The sequence below is a fragment of the Phocoena sinus genome, chromosome 4 (assembly GCF_008692025.1).
Source record: "Phocoena sinus isolate mPhoSin1 chromosome 4, mPhoSin1.pri, whole genome shotgun sequence".
Classification (NCBI taxonomy): domain Eukaryota; kingdom Metazoa; phylum Chordata; class Mammalia; order Artiodactyla; family Phocoenidae; genus Phocoena; species Phocoena sinus.
The window spans coordinates 41,054,378-41,077,372 of NC_045766.1; the positions used below are offsets into that span (position 1 = coordinate 41,054,378).

Sequence of the window (22,995 nt, forward strand, 5' to 3'; positions counted from 1 at the left end):
GGTTGAGACTTTGATATTATTCAGACGTGGATTTAAGTTCTGACTTAATAACTTGTGGGTTGTGTGATCTTGAACAAGGTATGTAACCACCTGCTGCCTCTTTCCTCATCTGTGAAGGTGAGTGTGAGTGTTGTCTACCTGGCAGAGCTGTTTTGAGAACAGATTGGATTGATGAATATAAGGCACCTACTCTTTGTAGGGATTCTATAAATAGTAGGTGTTGTTACTATCCTTATTTCCATTCTCTTTTCTCTCTTACTGTTTATCTTAAACACTCCTTCCTTTTCCAATCAGAAATCATGCATTTCTAACCCTGGCTATCTGTTAGCAGCCACTGGACCACTGGGAGTTTCTGGGGAATGGAATATTATGAACTCTCAAAATTTCATTTCATCAGGAACCTTATATCCCCTTGAACAGTGATAAAAGCCTTAATAAGAATAACCACTATTTGGCCCATTAAAATAATCCAAAGATAAATGTGAGTTTGCAGAAAAACCCTTAAATTATAAAGCAAAGAATTGGAGAGTTAAATGGCATGTGAAGAATCTGAAGACATAACACATATTTAAATTTATGATTTTTTATTCTCTCTCTCTCTATTTATTACAACAGATTCTAAAAGATTGTTCTCATAACAAGACCATTATCCTGAGTAGATTTAAGGACTCTTTTACCAGTATTTTTTCTTGAAATAATTGAGTTTGCTGAAATAAACAATTCAGCTCAATATTTTTCATCTCCCTCTAATACAGATGTATTTGATTCCTATAAATCTGGGTGAAGTCAGTCATGATTTTATTCATATTTGTTTTCCACAGGGTATATGAGCTATTAAGTCATGTTGCATTTATTATAGATCATGTTTGCTTTTTGGCAAGATAATTTTAACGATTGAGAACAATATTTTAGTACATGTAACACTGGGAAAACAACCAGAAAGGAGTATTGAAGCAAAATGTTCCTTACAATAAATACTTTAAGTAAATAAAATATTCCATTGTGAATCAAGCATACATTTACATATGAAATGTATAAAAATCATTTAGTATTATGCATACTGTTCATTCTTATGGTTCATATATGTATATATATTCCTCTCATATAAGAATATATCTATATCACTTTGTCTTTTTGTTTGTAATATATGTATATATTCCCATTATATCTTTCTTCCAGCCTCAAATATGTGGATATTTTCTTGGTTTTGTGCCATTTTAATTATCTTGGCTGTTGCTGGTGTGGACACAATAGTAAAGACCACACCATATACCAAATTCACGAAGAAGTCTGAGGGAAAAGAGATGCCAAAGGGTCCAAAGCCATCCAGTGGCCAACCTCCAGAAGAAGAAGAAACTCCCTTCACAGAAGCAGCTGAAATGGCAGAACCAACCCCTGACCCCTCAGCTTTCAATTCTGTCTTTGGTGCTGCCACCCTCTTCCCCTCTGAAAACCTCACTCTTGACACGGCTGATTTCTTCTTGAATTGCTGTGATTGTTGTTCATCTGGACCAGGGCAAAAAGGAGAACCTGGAGAGACTGGAAATCCAGGTATTTGAAAATATACGAGGCCCTATATTTCTCACTTGTACATCCTTAGAGTTGAGAGGTGGTGGATTGGTGGTGGAATTGCCTCAAGGGTTTCTACATTGTCATGCGAATGGGACAAGCCTAGGTGTAACACTGTGACAAATGCAATGGGTTCTGTTGCCCAGTGGGGTAGCCAGAGTCCCATGTATGGCTATTAATATTAAATGAGATTAAAAATTCAATTTCTCAGTCACACGGGTCCCATTTTAAATGCTCAGTAGCCACGTGTGGCCAATGGGCAGCACAGATATAGAGCATTTCCATAATTGCAGGAAGTTCTACTGGATGGTGCTGGTTAGAGCAGAGACTGGCCTACCAACCCTAGCACTGGTGTGTAGTCCTTCCAGTTACACAATCTTTTCATTAATGGCTGATGTAAGTAGGGTAAGTGAAAATTCTGTGGTCTGGTAAGATTGCTTACTGACTGATGGGGTTTTGGAGTGCTACTTGTAGTTAGGATTAGAAATGGAATGCCTGTGAGGTGGAGAATAAAGGCAGGATTCAGTTCACTTCTCATTGAAATTCTGAGGCAACACAGTCCCCTTGCCCAGCAATTTTCTCCATTGAACGTCATGGTTAAATATTTCAAAATTTCAGATGTCTTTCATGTATACAGTATGAATATACTCTCACTTTTATTGTAATACAGTTCAGCTTTCACATGTCCTACAGCAGAGAATTCAAGGAAAAAGTGAGATCAGAATGTCAATTTCAAATCCACTATTCCCTGAAAAAATTACATATAAATATTTGTTGTGTCTTGCCTGAAGAATTTCAAGTTATAAAATCAGGAATTCTGCATCCTCATTAAGCTTTTCATTCATTTCATCCCATTTCAGGAAGCTTTTGGGAAATGTGATCAGTGTTTATGTGGAGGTGGTATTGAATGGGAAAGAAGCTGGGCAGGGGTCTGGGGAACCAAGATTTCAGGCTTGCCAAAACATTACCGGAGATCTAATGAGACTGAGAAAATTATATTTACCAGGGTTTCTCTTAGTATCATGTCTGGCAAGCTGCTAGCGGGGAGCGGGAGGGGGTCATGTAAACACAGCTGGTTGCTAAACTGTCTTATAAGTCATAGCATCAGGGCTTTTGTCTTACCCAGTGGTGGATTTAGCTGTGCTGTTCTTAGAGCTCAGCTTATTACATACATTAATTAACACACATAGTACATACATCACATTTGTGTTATCTACTGTAATGTGAATAATAAATGTAGACTTTAAAAGTTATGAGCCTAATGTTACAGAGTTTCTGAATGAAAGTGTTTTGAAGTATACAGCTCAGCTCTATCTAATAGCTCGTAAAGGTAAAATTCCATTTGAAATTTTATCTCCAGCTTCTCTCATTAATTCAGTTATATAATAGCTACCTACTATGTGCCAAGAAATGTTAAGCACTTTATGTTGTTTCTCATCTTTGTAGAAAATGATTAAAATATTATTACATTTCAGTGCATAATTTAATTGCGTTTCAGAGAGTTTCAGGTAATTCTAGAGGTTATAGCACCTGAGAGTATAGAACCTGGTGTCAAACTCGGTTTGTGCACCCTCCAGCCCCAGCTCTTCCATTAGGTCCAGGCTTCCGATATCTACACTAAACTAACCAAGATGTACACCTTGCCTAGATGGAAGGGGCAGCCTGCCTGCCCCTTGTGCCCTTGCAGGCAGTTGCTGTGTGCTCCCTGTGCGTTTCCCTCATAACCACATTGGGCATTTGGGGGTCGTGAGGAAGGGGGGTCACTGCACAGTGAACTGTAATTGATCATTTTGCTTGCTTCTGCCTCCCCTGCTCTTTGTTCTCCATTCCTTTCCTCTCTGCTCTTCCTTCTTTTTTAGACAGAAGAGCTTAACCACCACTTTGGCTTCTTAAGCTTGCCTTCAGCCTTAACCTCCATTGCATGCAATTTATTAAAGCTTTTCATCTAAACAAATACAGCGTTCTTTCAAAGAGGAAATTCAACAGATTGAAAATAATTTTCTCCATCCCATCAACTTAATTATAATAATTAAGATGAAAGATTACAATTTAATTGAGTGTACTTATTTATATGGTTAACTTTCAAAGAACCTGGCCATAAATTATTCCAATCAAGCTTGAACAGGACTGGGGTTGCAGGAACGATAACTGTCCTAGGCTTGGGTGTCTGTGTGGCCCAGGTAAGTGGAAGGGACCTGGGCTGCTGGGATGAGTGAGGACACCAGTGAGGTCTCGCCTGCCCCTCAGCCTCTTTTACCCTGATCGCTAGCTCCGCCCATGGTGCTCTTCTTTCAGTTTCTTAAAAACACCATGGTCTTTTCTACTCTTGTGTTTCCTGAAATACTCATCCATGTTTTTTTTTTTTTCTTTGTCTCAGAAATTTCTAATTTGTTCATTGGGTCTTAGCTTAATGACATTTTTTTCCAGGAGGTATCCTCTGATCCCATAAATCAGTGTTTTTTTAAACCACCATCTACAATAGGAACTTTCTCTTTTCTTTACATAACTAACAACAGTGTGGCCGTTTCTATTTATTTGTGTGGTTATTTGTTCATGTTTATCTTTCATGGACTCTCAGCTCCATGAGGGAAGGGACTGCTGGAATGTTGATGGCTGATTCCTGACACCTATCAGGATGCTTGGTGTGTAGGGGGGCTCAGCAATTTTTCCTGAATGAGTATATAAGTGAAGGAATGGGAAAACCAAAAGTGCTAGGTATTGTGGTTTTACTTCCAATTTGAAAGTGTGGTCCACATGAGGTTAAGAGTCAGATAATCATCTTTTCTTGTTGTTTGATATAGTACTGCTTCTCTGAATCATTTGATCACTGCCATGAATTCAGTGACAAGTACTAATGGGCTCAATTTATCTATTCAGGTAGTGAAAAATTGTAAATCAGACAAAAATATTGTCCTTAGAACTCTGTAATAGTTTATTCTCACCCAGATTTTATCATTAGGACACTGACAGTCATTGGCCTCAATAAAATGACTGATTTTTTGGGAAGTAATGAATTTCAAAAGAGAATTTTTCTACCCTGATGGTTTTTCAATCTCATTTCCAGGTTTTAAGGGAGAAGCTGGTGATATGGGGATCCTAGGGCCACCAGGAGTCACTGGACCCCAAGGTCCAAAAGGCCAGAAAGGAGAGAAGGGTAGGTAATTATATCCATTTCATGTCAGAACTCAAGAGATGTTCTGCATCATTTTTAAGAAGAGCAGCTTGTTAAGTAAATACCAGATTCTTACAGGTAGATCTATTTTTTAAAATGTAAAAACTTGGTAAAGCATATTGTGAGTTATATTTGATATAAAAATGTTAACTTTATAAATAGCCGACTGAGAAATTTAAAACTTGCCTGGTAATATACTCGCCCCCACACACATACCTTTTCTGTTTCTTATAGTCCACCTGGCTGACTCAGTGACTGGGAGCCACAGGGCATAGACTCTGGGAAAGGGTCCTTTCCTATATACTCCTGTTTGAGTTCTTCTTTATGATGCAAATTAATCTCATACTACACAAAACTAATCAGAGCAGGCAATCCTCTAGAATATTCCATATAGATGGATAGACTACCTACTAAGGAGAGTATGACATATCCTTTGGCTTACTCTCAAATCAGGGGCAGTGTCAACGGTGGGAAGAGAACTGAATTAAAATGGAAGAAGTCAAGCTATTTGCAGTGACCCTGGACCCGTCACTTTACCTCATCTGGAAATTGAGAGGACTAGACTAGATATTTATTTATACTCTGTTTAAGGAAGATTTGTCATTATGGGGCCTTTCCTAGATCTTTTCCAGCTCAGAAATTCTGTAATTCCATAGATGTATCAGCAAAGAGGGTGCTCTGCTCTGGGAAATCCCTGGTTCTATAAGTGCTTCAAGGTATTTAGGGAAGGTTATAGATTCACTGGGACATTTAGAAATTCCTCAGGGAATACCACCAGCCTGTAGAAATACTATATATCCGTCAAGTTAAATGTTTTAGCCTTAGTGTCACGTGTCAAAAGACATAATATCATCTATACATCACCCTCTGCATGGCTCAGGAACCGCCTAACTCATTTCTGGTAGAACATTCAGTGAAGTAATTACTCAAAAAAGATGCTAAGGTAAGAGAGAGCCACTACACACTTGTCAGTTATGGGATTTTCATTCTTGGAAGCATTTAATCCTTTTGTGGCTGAATTATGTTAGCAGAAAGCCCTGTGAAATAAAGATGACTGATGAACCTCCCCAGTGTTTCATACATTTTGAAAGTTAGACTTCTGGAAGTAGAAGAAAAAACCAGGGAAGTATTATAAAATGGGGTTCTTAAGAATATGCCTTGATGAAGGATCAAAAGTATAAAATCATTTAACCAGTCTCTATAAAGTGACAACTGTGTTTTCCTTTTACTTCAACTTAACTTGGACTCTTGTTTAAGACTTAAAGTTAAAAAAATAAATGAGTAGAATGACTGTAGTTTTTACTCAATCATTATCTGATTGAGTAAATTCATTATAAGCAGTTAAACTCTTTAAATGAACTCGAGAATCAGAATAACTGTGCAGTGAAGGTCAGGATATGAATATTGACAAGGACTGGGAATAGAATTATTCCTTCACTTCCATTCATAGTTATGTTCTCTTCAAAGGTATACAGATGTTCTCCCGATGGCCTATGGGTTAATTTCCAATTTTTTTTTTTTTTTTTTTTGCGGTACGCGGGCCTCTCACTGTTGTGGCCTCTTCCGTTGCGGAGCACAGGCTCCGGACGCGCAGGCTCAGCGGCCATGGCTCACGGGCCCAGCCGCTCTGCGGCATGTGGGATCTTCCCGGACCAGGGCACGAACCCGTGTCTCCTGCATCGGCAGGTGGACTCTTAACCACTGCGCCACCAGGGAAGCCCTAATTTCCAAATTTTAAGTTTTAAATGGAATGATAAAGAGGAGCAAGCTACTTAGAAAACTCAATTGAGCAGCTTATGGTGGGATTTCTCTAGCTAGTCTTATGAAATTTGGCTGAATTGCTTTTCATGACTTTTATTTATGTATTTATTTATTTATTTACAGCCATTGTGCTTTTATTGTAAAATTAATAAATTCTTTATAGTAGATTATTAAATACTGGCATATTTATACAATGGTAATGAGAACCAACAAACAACTATATGCAACAGTATAAATCAATTTTACAAATATAATGTTGAGTGAAAGAATTCAGACACAAAAGATTATATACTCTACAACTTCAATTATATAATGGTTAGTACAAACCCCCCAAAGTCTATGATGCTAAAAGTCAACTGTAGTTACTCTCAAAGGTTAGGCTGTGACAAAAAGGGGGCACATTAGAGTCTTCTGGGACTCTGATAATATTCTGGTTTCTTACACAACATTGTAAATCAACTATACTTCAATTAAAAATAAAATAAAAGAGATTAAGAAACTAAAAAAATTATTTTGGTTTCTTCTTTGAAAAATTTTTATTGGGATATAGTTGCCGTAAAGTGAATCAGCTATACATATACATATATGCCCTCAGTTTTGGATTTCCTTCCCATTTAGGTCACCACAGAGCACTGAGTAGAGTTCCCTGTGCTTTACAGTACATTCTCATTAGTTATCTATTTTATATATAGTATCAATAGTGTATATATGTCAATCCCTATCTCACAATTCATCCTACCCACACCCTTTTCCCCTTTGGTATCCATACGTTTATTCTCTACGTCTGTGTCTCTATTTCTGCTTTGCAAATAGGATAATCTATACCATTTTTTAAGAATCCACATATATGGGATAATATACGATATTTGTTTTTCTCTTTCTGCCTTACTTCACTCTGTATGACAGTCTCTAGGTCCATCCACGTCTCTACAAATGACCCAGTTTCATTCCTTTTTATGGCTGAGTAATATTCCATTATATATATGTACCACATCTTTTTTATCCATTCCTCTGTTGATGGACATTTAGGTTGCTTTTATGTCCTGCCTATTGTAAATAGTGCTTCAGTGAACATTGGGGTGCATGTCATGTGTCTTTTTGCATTATGGTTTCTCTCGGTGTATGCCCAGTAGTGGGATTGCTGGGTCATATGGCAGTTCTATTTTTAGTTTCTTAAGGAACCTCCATACTGTTCTCCATAGTGGTTTTATCAATTTACATTCCCATCAACAGTGCAAGAGGGTTCCCTTTTCTCCACATCTTCTCCAGCATTTATTGTTTGTAGATTTTTTGATGATGGCCATTCTGACTGGTGTGAGGTGATACCTTTTTGTAGTTTTGATTTGCATTTCTCTAATAATTACTGATGTTGAGCATCCTTTCATATGTTTGTTGGCAATCTGTATGTCTTCTTTGGAGAAATGTCTGTTTAGGTCTTCTGCCCGTTTTTGGATTGGGTTGTTTTTTTTTTTCATATTGAGCTGCATGGGTTGCTTGTATATTTTGGAGGTTAATCCTTTGTCAGTTGCTTCATTTGCAAATATTTTCTCCCATTCTGAGGGTTGTCTTTTCGTCTTGTTTATGGTTTCCTTTGCTGTACAAAAGCTTTGAAGTTTCATTAGGTCCTTCCCATTTGTTTATTTTTGTTTTTATCTCCATTTCTCTAAGAGGTGGGTCAAAAAGGATCTTTCTGTGATTTATGTCATTGAATGTTCTGCCTATGTTTTCATCTAAGAGTTTTATAGTGTCTGGCCTTACATTTAGATCTTTGATCCATTTTGAGTTTATTTTTGTGTATGGTGTTAGGGAGTGTTCTAATTTCATTCTTTTACATGTAGCTGTCCAGTTTTCCCAGCACCACTTATTGAAGAGACTGTCTTTTCTCCACTGTATATTCTTGCCTCCTTTATCAAAAATAAGGTGACTGTAGGTGCATGGGTTTATCTCTGGGCTTTCTATCCTGTTCCATTGAGCTATCTTTCTGTTTTTGTGCCAGTACCATACTGTCTTGATTACTGTAGCTTTGTAGTATAGTCTGAAGTCAGGGAGCCTTATTCCTCCAACTCCTTTTTTCTTTCTCAAGATAGCTTTGGCTTTGGGGTCTTTTGTGTTTCCATACAAATTGTAAAAAATTTTTGTTCTAGTTCTGTGAAAAACGCCATTGGTAATTTGATAGGGATTGGCATTGAATCTGTAGATTGCTTTGGGTATTATAGTCATTTTCACAATATTGGTTCTTCCAATTCAAGAACATGGTATATCTCTCCATCTGTTTGTGTCTTTTTTTATTTCTTTCATCAGTATCTTATAGTTTTCTGAGTACAGGTCTTTTGCCTCCTTAGGTAGGTTTATTCCTAGATATTTTATTCATTTTTTTGCAATGGTGAATGAAATCGTTTCCTTAATTTCTCTTTCTGATCTTTCATTGTTAGTGTATAGGAATGCAAGAGATTTCTGTGTATTAATTTTGTATCGTGCAACTTTATTAAATTCATTGATTAGCTCTAGTAGTTTTCTAGTGACATCTTTAGGATTCTCTATGTATATTATCATGTAATCTGCAAACAGTTACAGTTTTACATATTCTTTTCCAGTTTGTATTCCTTTTATTTCTTTTTCTTCTCTGATTGCTGTGGCTAGGACTTCCAAAACTATGTTGTATAATAGTGGCGAGAGTGGGCACCCTTGTCTTGTTCCTGATCTTAGAGGAAATGCTTTCAGTTTTTCACCATTGAGAATAATGCTCGATGTGAGTTTTTCATATATGGCCTTTATTGTGTTGAGGTAAGTTCCCTCTATGCCTACATTCTGGAGAGTTTTTTTTTTATCTTAAATGGGTGTTGAATTTTGTCAAAAGCTCTTTATACATCTCTTGAGATGGTCATATGGTTTTTGTCCTTCAATTTGTTAATATGGTATATCACATTGATTGATTTGCATGTATTTAAGAATCCTTGCATCCCTGGGATAAATCCTACTTGATCATGGTGTGTGGTCCTTTTAATGTGTTGTTGGATTCGGTTTGCTAGTATTTTGTTGAGGATTTTTGCGTTTATGTTCATCAGTGATATTGGCCTGTAATTTTCTTTTTTTGTGTGATATCTTTGTCTGGTTTTGATATCATGGTGGTGGTGGCCTCATAGAATGAGTTTGGGAGTGTTCCTCCCTCTGCAATTTTTGGGAAGAGTTTGAGAAGGATAGGTGTTAGCTCTTCTCTAAAATTTGATAGAATTCGCCTGTGAAGTCATCTGGTCTTGGACTTTTGTTTGTTGGAAGATTTTTAATCACAGTTTCAATTTCATTACTTGTGATTGGTCTGTTTATGTTTTCTATTTCTTCTTGGTTCAGTCTTGGAAGGTTATGCCTTTCTAAGAATTTGTCCGTTTCTTCCAAGTTGTCCATTTTATTGGCATAGAGTTGCTTACAAAGGATCTCTTATGATCCTTTGTATTTCTGCAATGTCAGTTGTAACTCGTCCTTTTCAATTTCTAATTTTATTGATTTGAGCCCTCTCCCTTTTTTTCTTGATGAGTCTGCCTAAAGTTTTATCAATTTGGTTTATCTTCTCAAAGAACCATCTTTTAGTTTCATTGATCTTTGCTGTTGTTTTCTTTGTTTCTATTTCATTTATTTCCTTCTACTAACTTCTTCTTTCTCTAGTTGCTTTAAGTGTAAGGTTAGGTTGTTTATTTGAGATTTTTCTTGTTTCTTGAGGTAGGATTGTATTACTTTAAACTTCCCTCTTAGAACTGCTTTTGCTGCCTCTCATAGGTTTTGGTTCATCGTGTTTTTATTGTCATTTGTTTCTAGGTATTTTAAATTTTTATTTATTTATTTTTGGCTGTGTTGGGTCTTCACTGCTGCATGCAGGCTTTCTCTAGTTGTGGCGAGCAGGGGCTACTCTTCATTGCAGTACACGGGCTTCTCATTGTGGTGGCTTCTCTTGTTGTGGCTCTAGGTGCGTGGGCTTCAGTAGTTGTGGCACACAGTCTCAGTAGTTGTGGCTCGTGGGCTGTAGCGTGCAGGCTCAGTAGTTGTGGTGCATGGGCTTAGTTGCTCTGTGGCATGTGAGATCTTCCCAGACCAGGGCTTGAACCTGTGTCCCCTGCATTGGCAGATGGATTCTTAACCACTGTGCCACCAGGAGCCCCCTCTTGGTGTTTTATGATTTCCTCTTTGATTTCTTCAGTGATCTCTTGGTTGTTTAGTAGCATATTGTTTTCCCTCCAAGTGTTTGTGTTTTTTACTGTTTTTTTTTCCCTGTAATTGATTTCTAATCTCATAGCCTTGTGGTCAAAAAAGATGCTTGATATGATTTCAATTTTCTTAAATTTACCGAGGCTTGATTTGTGATCCAAGATGTGATCTATCCTGGAGAATGTTCCACGTACACTTGAGAATAAAGTGTATTCTGCTGCTTTTGGATGGAATGTCCTATAAATATCAACTAAGTCTAGCTGGTCTAATGTGTCATTTAAAGCTTGTGTTACCTTATTAATTTTCTGTCTGGATATCTATCCATTGATATAAGTGGAGTGTTAAAGTCCCCACTATTATTGTGTTACTGTCAATTTCCTCTTTTTTGGCTGTTAGCATTTGCCTTATGTATAGAGGTGCTCCTATGTTGGGTGCATAAATATTTACTCTTGTTATATCTTCTTGGATTGATCCCTTGATCATTATGTAGTGTCCTTCTTTGTCTCTTATAATAGTCTTTATTTTAAAGTCTGTTTTGTCTGATATGAGTATTTCTACTGCAGCTTTCTTTTGATTTCCATTTGCATGGAATATCTTTCTCCATCCTCTTACTTTCAATCTGTATGTGTCCCTAGGTCTGAAGTTGGTCTCTTGTAGACAGCATATACATGGGTCTTATTTTTGTATGCATTCAGCCAATCTGTGTCTTTTGGTTGGAGCATTTAATCCATTTACATTTAAGGTAATTATCAGTATGTATGTTCCTATTACCATTTTCTTAATTTTGGGGGGTTTGTTTTTGTAGGTCTTTTTCTTCTCTTGTGCTTCCTGCCTAGAAAAGTTCATTTAGCATTTGTTGTAAAGCTGGTTTTGTGGTGCTGAATTCTGTTAGCTTTGCTTTTCTGTAGAGCTTTTGATTTCTCCATCAAATCTGAATGAGATCCTTGCCAGGTAGAGTAATCTTGGTTGTAGATTTTACCCTTTTTATCACTTTAAATATATCCTGTCACTCCCTTCTGGCCTGCAGAGTTTCTGCTGAAAAATCAGCTGATAACCTTATGGGAATTCCCTTGTATGTTATTTGTTGCTTTTCCCTTGCTGCTTTTAGTATTTTTTCTTTGTGTTTAATTTTTGTTAGTTTGATTGATATGTGTCTCAGCCTGTTTCTCCTTGGATTTATCCTGTATGGGACTGTCTGTGCTTCCTGGACTTGATTGACTATTTCCTTTCCCATGTTAGAGAAGTTTTTTACTATAATCTCTTCAAATATTTTCTCAGACACTTTCTCTTTCTCTATTTCTTCTGAGATCCCTATAATTTGAACATTGGTGCCTTTAATGTTGTCCCAGAGGTCTCTGAGACTGTCCTCATTTCTTTTCATTCTTTTTTCTTTATTTTGCTCCATGGCAGTTATTTCCACCATCCTATCTTCCAGGTCACTTATCTGTTCTTCTTCCTCAGTAATTCTGCTATTGATTCCTTTGAGTTTATTTTTAATTTCAGTTATTGTGTTGCTCATCACAGTTTGTTTGTTCTTTAGTTCTTCTAGGTCCTTGTTAAACATTTCTGTTTAACAGAATTGGATCATCTTTACTGTTATTACTCTGAATTCTTTTCCAGGTAGACTGCCTATTTCCTCTTCATTTATTTGGTCTTGTGGGTTTTTACCTTGCTCCTTCTTCTGCAACGTATTTCTCAGTCTTCTCATTTTGTCTAACTTACTGTGTTTGAGGTCTTCTTTCCACAGACTGAAGTGTCATAGTTCCTCTTGCTTCTTGTGTCTGCCCTTGGTGGGTGAGGTTGGTCCAGTGGCTTGTGTAGGCTTCCTGGTGGGAGGGACTGGTGCCTGTGTTCTCATGGGTGGAGCTGGATCTTGTCCCTCTGATGAGCAGGGCCATGTCAGGTGGTGTGTTTTGGGGTGTCTGTGAGCTTAGCACAACTTTAGGCAGCCTGTCTGCTGATAGGAGGTAGTTTTGTGTTCCTGTCTTGCTTGTTGTTTGCTGTGAGGCATCCAGCACTAAAGCCTGCAGGCAGTTAGGTAGAGCCATGTCTTGTATTCAAGATGCAGACCTCTGTGAGAGGTCTCATCAATTAACATTCCTTGGGGTCAGGAATTCTCTGGCATTCCAGCATCCTGGACTCAGTGCTCCCTTCCCCGAGGCTCCGGCCTGACCCCTGGCTGGGGAACCAAGACCCCACAAGCCACACATCACAGCAATAAAGGGAAAAAAAGGGGTGGGGGGAGAAAACAAAGGAAAATAAAAAGAGAAACAAAACCCAAGGGAAATAGCAAATACAGAAACAAATAGCAACAACAGCAATAAAACCAAAGAACAAACAAAACTCCAGACAAATGGTAAAAGCAAAACCAACCAAACAAAAATGAAAACAAACTCATGCACACACAAAAAGAAACAAAAACAAAACCAAAGAAAACAAAACCCAAGAGAACAACCAGGCAAACAGAACCCCAAAATGAAATCAAACAATTAAAAACAAAACTAACACAAACAGAAAACAAAAAACAAAACTTAAACAGAATGCAAACTGAAGAATAAAGCAAACAAAAACAGACACACAAAAACAATTAAAAAAAGGATAAAAAGAAAAAACAGAAAGAGGGAAAAAAAGATAAAAACAAAATAGAACAAAGAAAAGGAAAAAAACAGAACAATGAAAAATAAAAACAAAAAAATTAACAAAATTATAAAAAGGAAGAAAAGAAAACAGAGAAAAACCAAACAAACCTAAAACCCCCCAAACTACTAAATAAAAATAAAGAATAATAATTACAAAAAACAAAGCCAGCAACAGAACAAATCAAAACATAATAATAATAATAGTAATAATAATATTTTCCTGGGGTCTCAGCTGTCATTGTGCTAGCCCCTGCTCTGAGCCACAGCCCACCTCCACCTCCCCAGTAGGCCCTCCAGTGCCTCTAGGTTGGTCTCTCGACCTGCTGTGGGCACTGTGAGGACAGGTCAGACTCTGATCTGGCCCAGCTCATGTGTGTGCTTGCCCCCAAAGTCCACAGCTGCCAGAGCTAGACCAGTTTCATTTGTGGGAACACTCATTGTCCATTCAGATCCATAGATGCAGGGTCTACTAAGCTGATCACAGGGCCTTAATATGTAGCTTGTGCAACTGATGGAAAGATTTTTGTTCCTCTTCCTTAGTCACCCTGCCCCTGGGGTTCAGCTGTGATTTTAGCCCCACTTCTGCATGTGGGCCACCCACAGGATTCTGCTCCCTAGGCTGCCCTGGAGCACTTGGGCCTGCCCCATGAGGACATGGCATGGAGGTGGCATGGCTGCCTGGGTCGCAGGAGCTCCAGTGGTGACAGATGTGCAGGGAAGTGGCAGCCACAGGCACAAGAGATCTGGCCTAGTGTGAGCATTTTCTAGTGCCCAGTGGCAGGTGTGCGAGGGCCAGCCCTGTCAGGGCCCTCTCCTAGCACCTGCGGGGATGGGCAGGGGCTGGTGCGTGGGGAGAGAGGCTGCAGCGGTGGCTCCATCCCCTGCATGTCACTCAGCAGTGGTGCCTTGCTTCCATGGCAGTCCAGGTTTCCTCTACAGGCATTCCTAGTTGCATATTTCCTCCCTCCCATCCCCATCGGCTGTCTCCTTGCAGCCAACAATAGTACTCCTTCTGGGTTTGTACTCCAGTCCCCACGCTCCAGCTCCCACCACCGTGCGCACCGGTGGACACACGTCCCAGTGTGGGGCATGCAGTGCTGTTGCATGGACTGTCTGTGTAGGTCTCACTTTGTGCTCTCTGCCACAGACTGGCCGTTCCACCCTCCTCTGTCAGCCTCAGGTGCTTCCCTTCTGTCCCAACCAATTTCTCTGTCGGTGAGGGGGCTTCCCCAGATGTGGGAACCTCTCTTCTGCTTCAGCTCCCCAACTGGGGAGCAGGTTCCATCCCATTTCCTCTCCTCTTCTTTCTCCCTTTCTTTCATCTTGCCTGGTTATGCAGGCATCTTTATTGTCCTTTCTGGTGTCCAAGGTCTTCTACTAGTGTTCAGCCCGTGTTCTCTGAGAATTGTTTCATCTGTAGATGTATTCTTTTTTTTTTTTCACGGTACGCGGGCCTCTCACTGTTGTGGCCTCTCCTGCTGTGGAGCACAGGCTCCGGACGCGCAGGCTCAGCAGCCATGGCTCATGGGCCCAGCTGCTCTGCGGCATGTGGGATCTTCCCGGACCGGGGCACGAACCCACGTCCCGTGCATCAGCAGGTGGACCCTCAACCACTGCGCCACCAGGGAAGCCCTGTAGATGTATTCTTGATGCATTTGTGGAGAGAGATGAACTCCATGTCCTCCTACTCCTCCACCATCTTGAAAAGCCCCCTCTTCTCATGACTTTTAATTTGACTTAGGGTTTCTTTTTCCCTGGAAAAAATGAAACAAAATATGTTGGTTATATCATAAATAATATGGCTGGTAAGTTGATGCCAACCAATATTATATACAGTTATGTTTGACTCTGTACAGATTGCTAAACTTTTTCATACCTCAGTTTCTTTTGTGATGAAAGTGGTAACAAAAATATGTGCTCTACCTTTCTTGATGGGAGATGCTACAAACTTTTGTAAATGAAAAATATTCCAATTGATGAAATGTGCTCTGTTATGTGAGCCTCCCTGTTATATGAGAGGCTGTTTTATTATCAAATAAAAATTAATATTAAACTAAAAGTTTGAAATTTAAAAATTCATGTTAAGAGCTTGGAACATTACCTGGTGCAAAGTAAGTGCTCAATGAGAGTTAGCTATTATTGTTACTGTTATTTTTGCTATTATTAGTTACAATTAAAATAAATCTAGAGTGGCTGCACTGTAACAGGATGGGCCTTTGGCCAGGCCCAGTATAAAAGTCCATTTTGTGGTAATATTGCAAATATCTAAAAGCCCCGATATTTTTATTTTTTCAAACATGAATTTTCACAGCTTTATAATTGCCCAAAGAGTGTATGAAAAAAATTCCAAACAAAATGAAAATTAGCTTTTCCTTGGTGCTTTATGTATATCAAGGACAATATTTTTTATCCTGTGTGGGTTTTTTTTTTTTTTTTTTTTGCGGTACACGGGCCTCCCACTGCTGCGGCCTCTCCCGTCACGGAGCACAGGCTCCAGACACGCAGGCTCAACGGCCATGGCTCACGGGCCCAGCTGCTCCGCGGCATGTGGGATCTTCCCGGACCGGGGCACGAACCCGTGTCCCCTGCATCGGCAGGCGGACTCTCAACCACTGCGCCACCAGGGAGGCCCCCTGTGTGGGTTTTTATCATGAATAGTTTTAGCTGACTGCAGAGTGTTGTGCTCTGTGTTTTAGCTTATATGGTGCACGGTACGATCTCTCACACACTGTGAGGGATATAAAAAAAGAGAACCTTTTAACTGTCATTCAGAATTCGTAATAAGAAGAGCACAAACACAGACATACATAATGTAAGGCAGAATGTCATAGGTTTTGTAAGAGATTTGAAGAGCTACAAGAATGCTGAGGGAAAAGCTGAAATCTGTTTGAAGAGATTTGGCACTACCTCCAAATATACTTTAAATGGTTCACCATCAATTGGAATAAAATATTCCTAATGTTGCTCAATAAATTCTTTTTCCATATTGTTTTACCTTTACACATTTTGGTAAAGGAAGCATTAGAATGTGACACAGTTGTGAAATGGGTGTTTGTTATATCATAGCTAATATAGTTAGAAAAAAGTTAATCTTGGTATCATTTTAGGATTTAAGGGAGAACGTGGGGAGCGAGGAACAAATGGAGTTCCAGGATACCCAGGAAAACCTGGAGTACCAGGTAGTGTATAAAGTATATCTACTGTGTGTAGTCACATGTGCAGTATGGCCCTTAATTTTCTTCCTGTTTGTATTTAAAGTTATCAGGGAGGTAAGATGGAAATATCAATTAGTAATAATCTTCTAATAATTTAGTGTACTGATTGGATGGAGTGTTATCAGCACTGGTGTAGGAATCTGGAAATGGTAAAAGTATCTGAACTCTGCACCTCTTTCTCGCTGTCCTTGGGAAAAAGATCTCTAAATCTTCCTGGGTTGCAGATTTTTTGCCTGTAAGATTTTGGGTTTGGATGGACAATATGGAGATTTAGGAGAATAGCTCGGTTGGGCCAAAATGCAAAGTATAATGGAACACAACGGGCAACTATAGTTCTAATATTCATTATCTTAAAAGTCAAACAAACAAACAGACAAACTAGATATATAAGATCTAAATATAAGCTGTTGCTTCTCAGTAGCATTAACTCTTTCCTTTATGAGGGAGTCTCTTGATTTGAATGGCTCAGTGTAAGAGTCTGCTCTGCATGGCCATTGCTCAGGCAAGAAGCAGGTTTCCAGCTCCAGTTAAGAGGTTTTGTTTCATTTTGTGAGCTCTCTGATAATAGCATACTGGTCATACCATATGTGAGCCTTAACCATTATTTTAATTTTTCCATTTCAGGTGGACTTGGTCCTAAGGGGGATAGAGGAAATATTGGCCTGGCAGGAGTGAAAGGACAAAAAGGCTCGAAGGGGGACACGTGTGCCAATGGTACCAAAGGAGATAAAGGAGACCGAGGGGCTGTGGGTGCACCAGGCTTGAATGGAGAGCCTGGGGCCAAGGGAGACAAGGGGGAGATGGGGGATAAGGGCTACTGTGGAGATTCTGGGGAGAGGGGGGGAAAAGGAGAAAAAGGCGAGGAGGGCATGAAAGGAGAAAAAGGTAGCAAAGGAGATATTGGAATGGAAGGGAAAAGTGGTTCAGACGGGCTGCCTGGGCCCCAAGGTGATCCAGGAGTTAAAGGAGAAAAGGGAGAGTTGGGTCCTCCTGGTCTTGTGGGACCTGCAGGGCCAAAGGGTGAACTTGGGAGCAAAGGGGTCCGAGGGTCTATTGGGAAGAAGGGCTCTCGGGGCCTCAAGGGCTCCAAGGGGGAGATGGCCAGAGTCCCACAGTCAGCTTTCAGTGCTGCTTTATCCAAGCCTTTCCCCCCTCCAAATGCCCCTATCAAGTTTGACAAGGTTCTCTATAACGACCAAGGGAACTACAGCCCTGTCACTGGGAAATTTAACTGTAGTATTCCTGGGGCATATGTTTTTTCCTACCACGTCACCGTGAGGGGCCGACCTGCTCAGATCAGCCTGGTGGCCTGGAATAGGAAGCAGTTCAAGTCCAGAGAAACGCTCTATGGTCATGAAATAGACCAGGCCTCTCTCCTCATCATCTTGAAATTAAAAGCAGGGGACCAAGTCTGGCTGGAAGTTTCAAAAGATTGGAATGGGGTGTATGTCAGTGCTGAGGATGATAGCATTTTTACTGGGTTCCTTTTGTACCCAGAGGAAAACCCTGGCATTTCACCATAAACTTGTATCTTCAACACTGTAGTTTGGGTTTAGTGGAATAAGTGAGGTAACATTGGGTAGTGCTATTGAAAAAAGTAAGCTTCTTTTTTTTTTCATGATTATAAAAATAATACAGAAAAATTAAGAAAAAATTATATCACCTAGAGTCAATAATCCTATTTTAGAACATCACCTTTAAAAAATATTTATATGTATTTGAGAGCATGTGTCTATTAATTTTGTAGCTAGCCTTTTTCATTTAGCATTTAATGGCATTTCTCAAGCCCTTCAAATAATATTTGTATACAAAAATATGAATGAAATTTGTAATAAATACATATATTCTAACTAAATATTTTCTGTCTCATAAAAACGTGTGTAACTCTTTTCAGTGTGAATGTGAGGCTAACAGCTGACATATGATGGGTAGGTATTTCTCAAAAGTTTCTAATTCTGTTGGGAGGATTGCCTTCCCACAAAATAGGACGATTCCCACGTTAGTTTAATTCAGGGAGAGTACACAGAAAGAATAGTAAAGACTAGCTAAAGTATTTTTAAGATCAATCAGTGTGTAAGGGTTTGCTCATAAAAAACCTGTATTATATGGACTTGTGTGTTGGGTAAAAGGTAAAAAGAAAGTTGATATAGATATTGCTTCATCATAGCAAAGATCCAGCGGTTCATCTAATTATTGTGCTTAGAAGAACTGAATGTCCCCCAAAGATTTCAGAGTAAAATTAAATCATTATTGATCTAAAGTTTCAGCCCTTTCTTCATGGAAGAACATGAAGGTAATGTTAATTCAATTTGGATAAATTCTTTGGCTTCATTATCATCATCTCTAAAATAATTAATTCTAGTTATTCAGTGATAACATTGCTGTAACAGGTGGGTATTTGGGAATTCACTTGCAATGTGAATATTTAAAGCTGTGAATATATAATAACTCAACAGCCTCATTTACTAAGAAGTGAATTTGTTGACTCTTGAATTTGGTTTAATGAAGCATATAGTTATGCAGATTTGCAAATCTTGGTGAGTCAAATCAGGGCGTGGGTGATGGGAAACATTTTGGCCTTGCTCTGCCAGATAAACAAGCTCTGAAAAACATAATTTATTTTTGATCTTCATATATATGTATATATATATTAGAATAGTGCTTCTCAAACTGTGTTCAGAGGAAAACCATTACTGGAAGTTGTTATTATGAGCTACTGCAAAGAGTGGGTTCTGTGTCAAACAAATGTTGGAAATGCTGTATTCTATCTCCCTTTTAAAGATTCATAGAGCATGTTTAGTGTAGTCCCTCATATTCCTACAGAAAAGAAATTTGTTTAATTTTGCTTTGTCCATTTATTTTGAGTATAGAACTCATCAAGCAGCATCCCATGGAACAGCGTTCTGTAAGATGCCAATTTTGGAAATGTTGCATTAGTGTCTCATCCAAAGATTACCCAGCAGGCTGGGATAAAGTTTACTCTTGACATTTAGCCCTTGCTTCAGCAATTCTTCTCTATTTAGATTGCAATATTGCTTTAATTGTGGCTTTGCTTGTATTTGTCACAGGGAGAATAAGAATTCACAAATGATTAAGGCAGCGATATTTGCACTTAGACTTTTCTTTTCCAGTTTGAGGACGGGATAGTGAAGAGATTCCAGGAACTTAGAGTTTTGTCTCTCTGTATTGTCTTATAGATATATTTCTTTCTTTATGCCTTCTCCATCTTTGGGTCATAGGGATTTGGGAGGCTGAGACCAACTAACCTAGGAAGATGGAAGATAAACCATATCAAAGGATGTGATGTAAAAGGCAGCTGGGCAGAGGGCCAGTAAGAGAGGAAAAATTCACATGGAGGATATATGATATCCAGCGGTGTCTTACATGTGTGTTTGTGGTAAACATTTTGTAGGAAGTCTGAAGTTAAGAGTTTAGGGTTAGGATCCAGGGTTGGTGGTTAGTTATGAATTTTCCTCAGGGCATCCCAACTAAGGAAGTTCTTAGCCTTTGGGATGGCTTTGGGAGGTGACTTCTGGGTTCTGTATGCCACTCTCTGCTACAAGGGTGAAGTGGCACAACAATGTCCCTTCTTTCAACTATACCATGTCTTCCATCTCGTTGAAAGCCCAAAAACAAAGAGTGGATCTCTTGCATCCTAAGGATTTGAATGTAACCCATATCCTGCTCCTACCCTAATGACTGTCACATATCCTGACCTCTCCCCTGAATGCCTGCCTAGAGTATTAAACTGCTGAGAGGACTTCCCTGGTGGTGCAGTGGTTAAGAATCCACCTGCCAAAACAGGGGACACGGGTTCGATCCCTGGTCCGGGAAGATCCCACATGCCATGGAACAACTAAACTCGTGTGCCACAACTACTGAGCCTGCGCTCTAGAGCCCGTGAACCACAACTACTCAGCCTGCGTGCCACAACTACTGAAGCCCGTGCACCTAGAGCCCATGCTCTGCAACAAGAGAAGCTACTGCAAGAGAAGTCCACGCACTGCAACGAAGAGTAGCCCCCACTTGCCGCAACTAGAGAAAGCCTGTGCACAGCAGTGAAGACCCAATGCAGCCAAAAGTAAGTAAGTAAGTAAGTAAATAAATAAATGTATTTAAAAAAAAAAAACTGCTGAGAGTTAAAATACATCTCAGGCTTAACATGACAAAACAAGCTTCTGAAAGTCTCCCCAAGCTGCTCTTCCTACATCCTGCCCTAGCTCACATAATGGCAGCTTTTTATGGAGATGCTCAGGCTAAAAACCTTGTGTCATTTGATTCTTCCCTTTCACACTTAAATCCAGTCTGTCAGGAATCCTTCTGGTGCTTCTTTCAGAAAGTATTCAGAATTTGATGACTTCTCACATCTCCGTTGCCATCACCCTGATGAGACCATCATCATTTATTGCCAGGATTTTTTTATTGCAGTAACCTGCAAAATGGATTTCCCTAAAATACAAGGGGCCAAAATACAAATGGGACCCAACATAATAAATATCTAAATATTTGAACTTTATGAGTCAATCTAACAAAGTTATTTAAAATATGTTCTACCCTCCTACTTTAACGTATACTCTTATGATGAAAAAGTAAGAAACAATTAATGATTTTTATATGACCAACAGTAAGCAAAACATAACAGATGACTGAATTACTATTGTGTGTGTCTGGGTGTTCTCTTAATGGGTAGGTGATATTTGGATGAGTATAGAAAGAGTTTAAGTTATGAATTACTATATGTCTATCCTGTAGATGTTATTTTTAAAACTTAATTTCAGTAAAATATATGCCACATAACCAAGATTTCCATGTAGTTGATGTTCTATTGATAGTTTTATCAAATTAGACCACTCTTGTTGAGTCTTTGTATTTTAAAAATTAATTAAACATATTAATTTCAATTCAGTTTGGAGAAACTTTGCTCATCTGAACTAGCAATAAGAACCACAACATCTACACATCATGTTCAAGTATTGTAATTGGGGTTGCAGATGATACATTACCACTATTGTAAACAATATTTCAAAATATTTAAATTTCATCCTATAAACTATGATCACTTATATTGCCATTTTCGTCATCTCTTGAAACAATATTCTAGAATTTAGCTCCAGCATGAATTTTGTTTGGACCTGCATAAATACAAATTTAGAGAGATATGAATTGTTTAATATTTCTAGTCATTAAGTATGCAACCATTGCAAACCCTGGGCCATTCGTGAATATCTCAAGAATGCTGAATTGGAACACAAAGAGAAGCACAACTGAGACATAATATGTTGTTATCTATGGCACTTATGCTCTCCAAGAGGAAGTTAGTAAGTGAAGTCGTACTTCTCTTAATTAGGCACATCCATTTCTCAAATCCTCCCCACATTCCTAAGCAGTGTCCAGCTTCCATGTTTGCAGCCTTGATGGCATTTGGAGGCAGTCACCTTTTGTTTGATGCACACATGGCAAGAGGTGTGGAGAAGAGTCTAAAAGGGTCTAAAATGTGGTAGTCATGGGAATACATATTTAAGACTGCAGGTTGTGCTGTGCCAGAATTGAGCCTGATTGCTAAGAAGGATGCCCTGGGTACTATCATAAATGTACATGTTTTGTGTTTGTTTTATGCAGGACCCCGTACAATATGGGGCCCAGGGCAGGGGCCCCTCTTGCTTGGGTCTAAAGGCAGTATCTCCTATTTCTGTCTCCAACTCCTTTAATCAAAGCAATCCTGTTAAAAAGGAAGTTAGATCATCTTACTCCTCTGCTCAAAGCCTCTTGAAGCTCCTGTCTCATTGGGAGTAGAAGCTGATTCCTTACTATGACCGGAAAGGCCCCTGTGTGATCGGGTCCCTGCTTTCCCTCTGACTCTGCCATCTCCTCCACGCTCACTCTGGGCATTGCCCTCAATGCTATTTCTCCAATTCACTCACATATTTCCACTTAGGGCTAGGGCTTTGCACGTGCCATTCTACCTAAATGGCTCTTATCCCAGGTAACTGCATGACTGGCCCCTTCCTCTCTCTAGAGCCTTTATTCAAATATCACCTTTTCAGTAAGGTCTTTGACTACTTGATTTTAAATTTTAAATTGCATTCCCATGTCCTATTTCTCATCCTCTCATCCTTGCTTTTTTCTCCACAGCACTCACCACATCTAATATATATTTCCCTTACTGATCTTTATTTTCTGTCTTCCCACTAGGAAGTAAGTTCCAGGACTCCAAGGATTTTTATCTGTTTATTGCCCTTTCCCCAGCACCAGCACATTAATTCAGTGAATGAAGATTGATGGGGTCCAAGCTGCTGTGGTGGTTGTAAATCTCTCTACAAGGTGATGCTCACAGGTTATCTTGCTTTTGGTTTCCATCTTAATGTAAAACAACGACAAACTACTAGTCTAGTTGCAAAGCAACTAAAACTGTGACTTCTTAGATTTCATAATTAAGAAACTG

General features: G+C 39.1%; 1 protein-coding gene across 1 annotated transcript in view; it reads left to right on the forward strand.

Annotated features, from left to right (window-relative positions):
- The window catches only part of OTOL1 (otolin 1), a 32,996-nt gene extending 14,766 nt beyond the window's left edge, over positions 1-18,230 (forward strand). Inside the window, exons 2-5 of the mRNA XM_032630948.1 lie at positions 1,180-1,551; positions 4,634-4,723; positions 16,446-16,517; positions 17,178-18,230. Of these exons, the coding sequence (XP_032486839.1) occupies positions 1,188-1,551; positions 4,634-4,723; positions 16,446-16,517; positions 17,178-18,076 (1,425 nt within the window). The 5' untranslated portion in view covers positions 1,180-1,187 and the 3' untranslated portion in view covers positions 18,077-18,230. The remainder of the gene's footprint in view (positions 1-1,179; positions 1,552-4,633; positions 4,724-16,445; positions 16,518-17,177) is intronic.
- Positions 18,231-22,995: the final 4,765 nt, after the last annotated feature.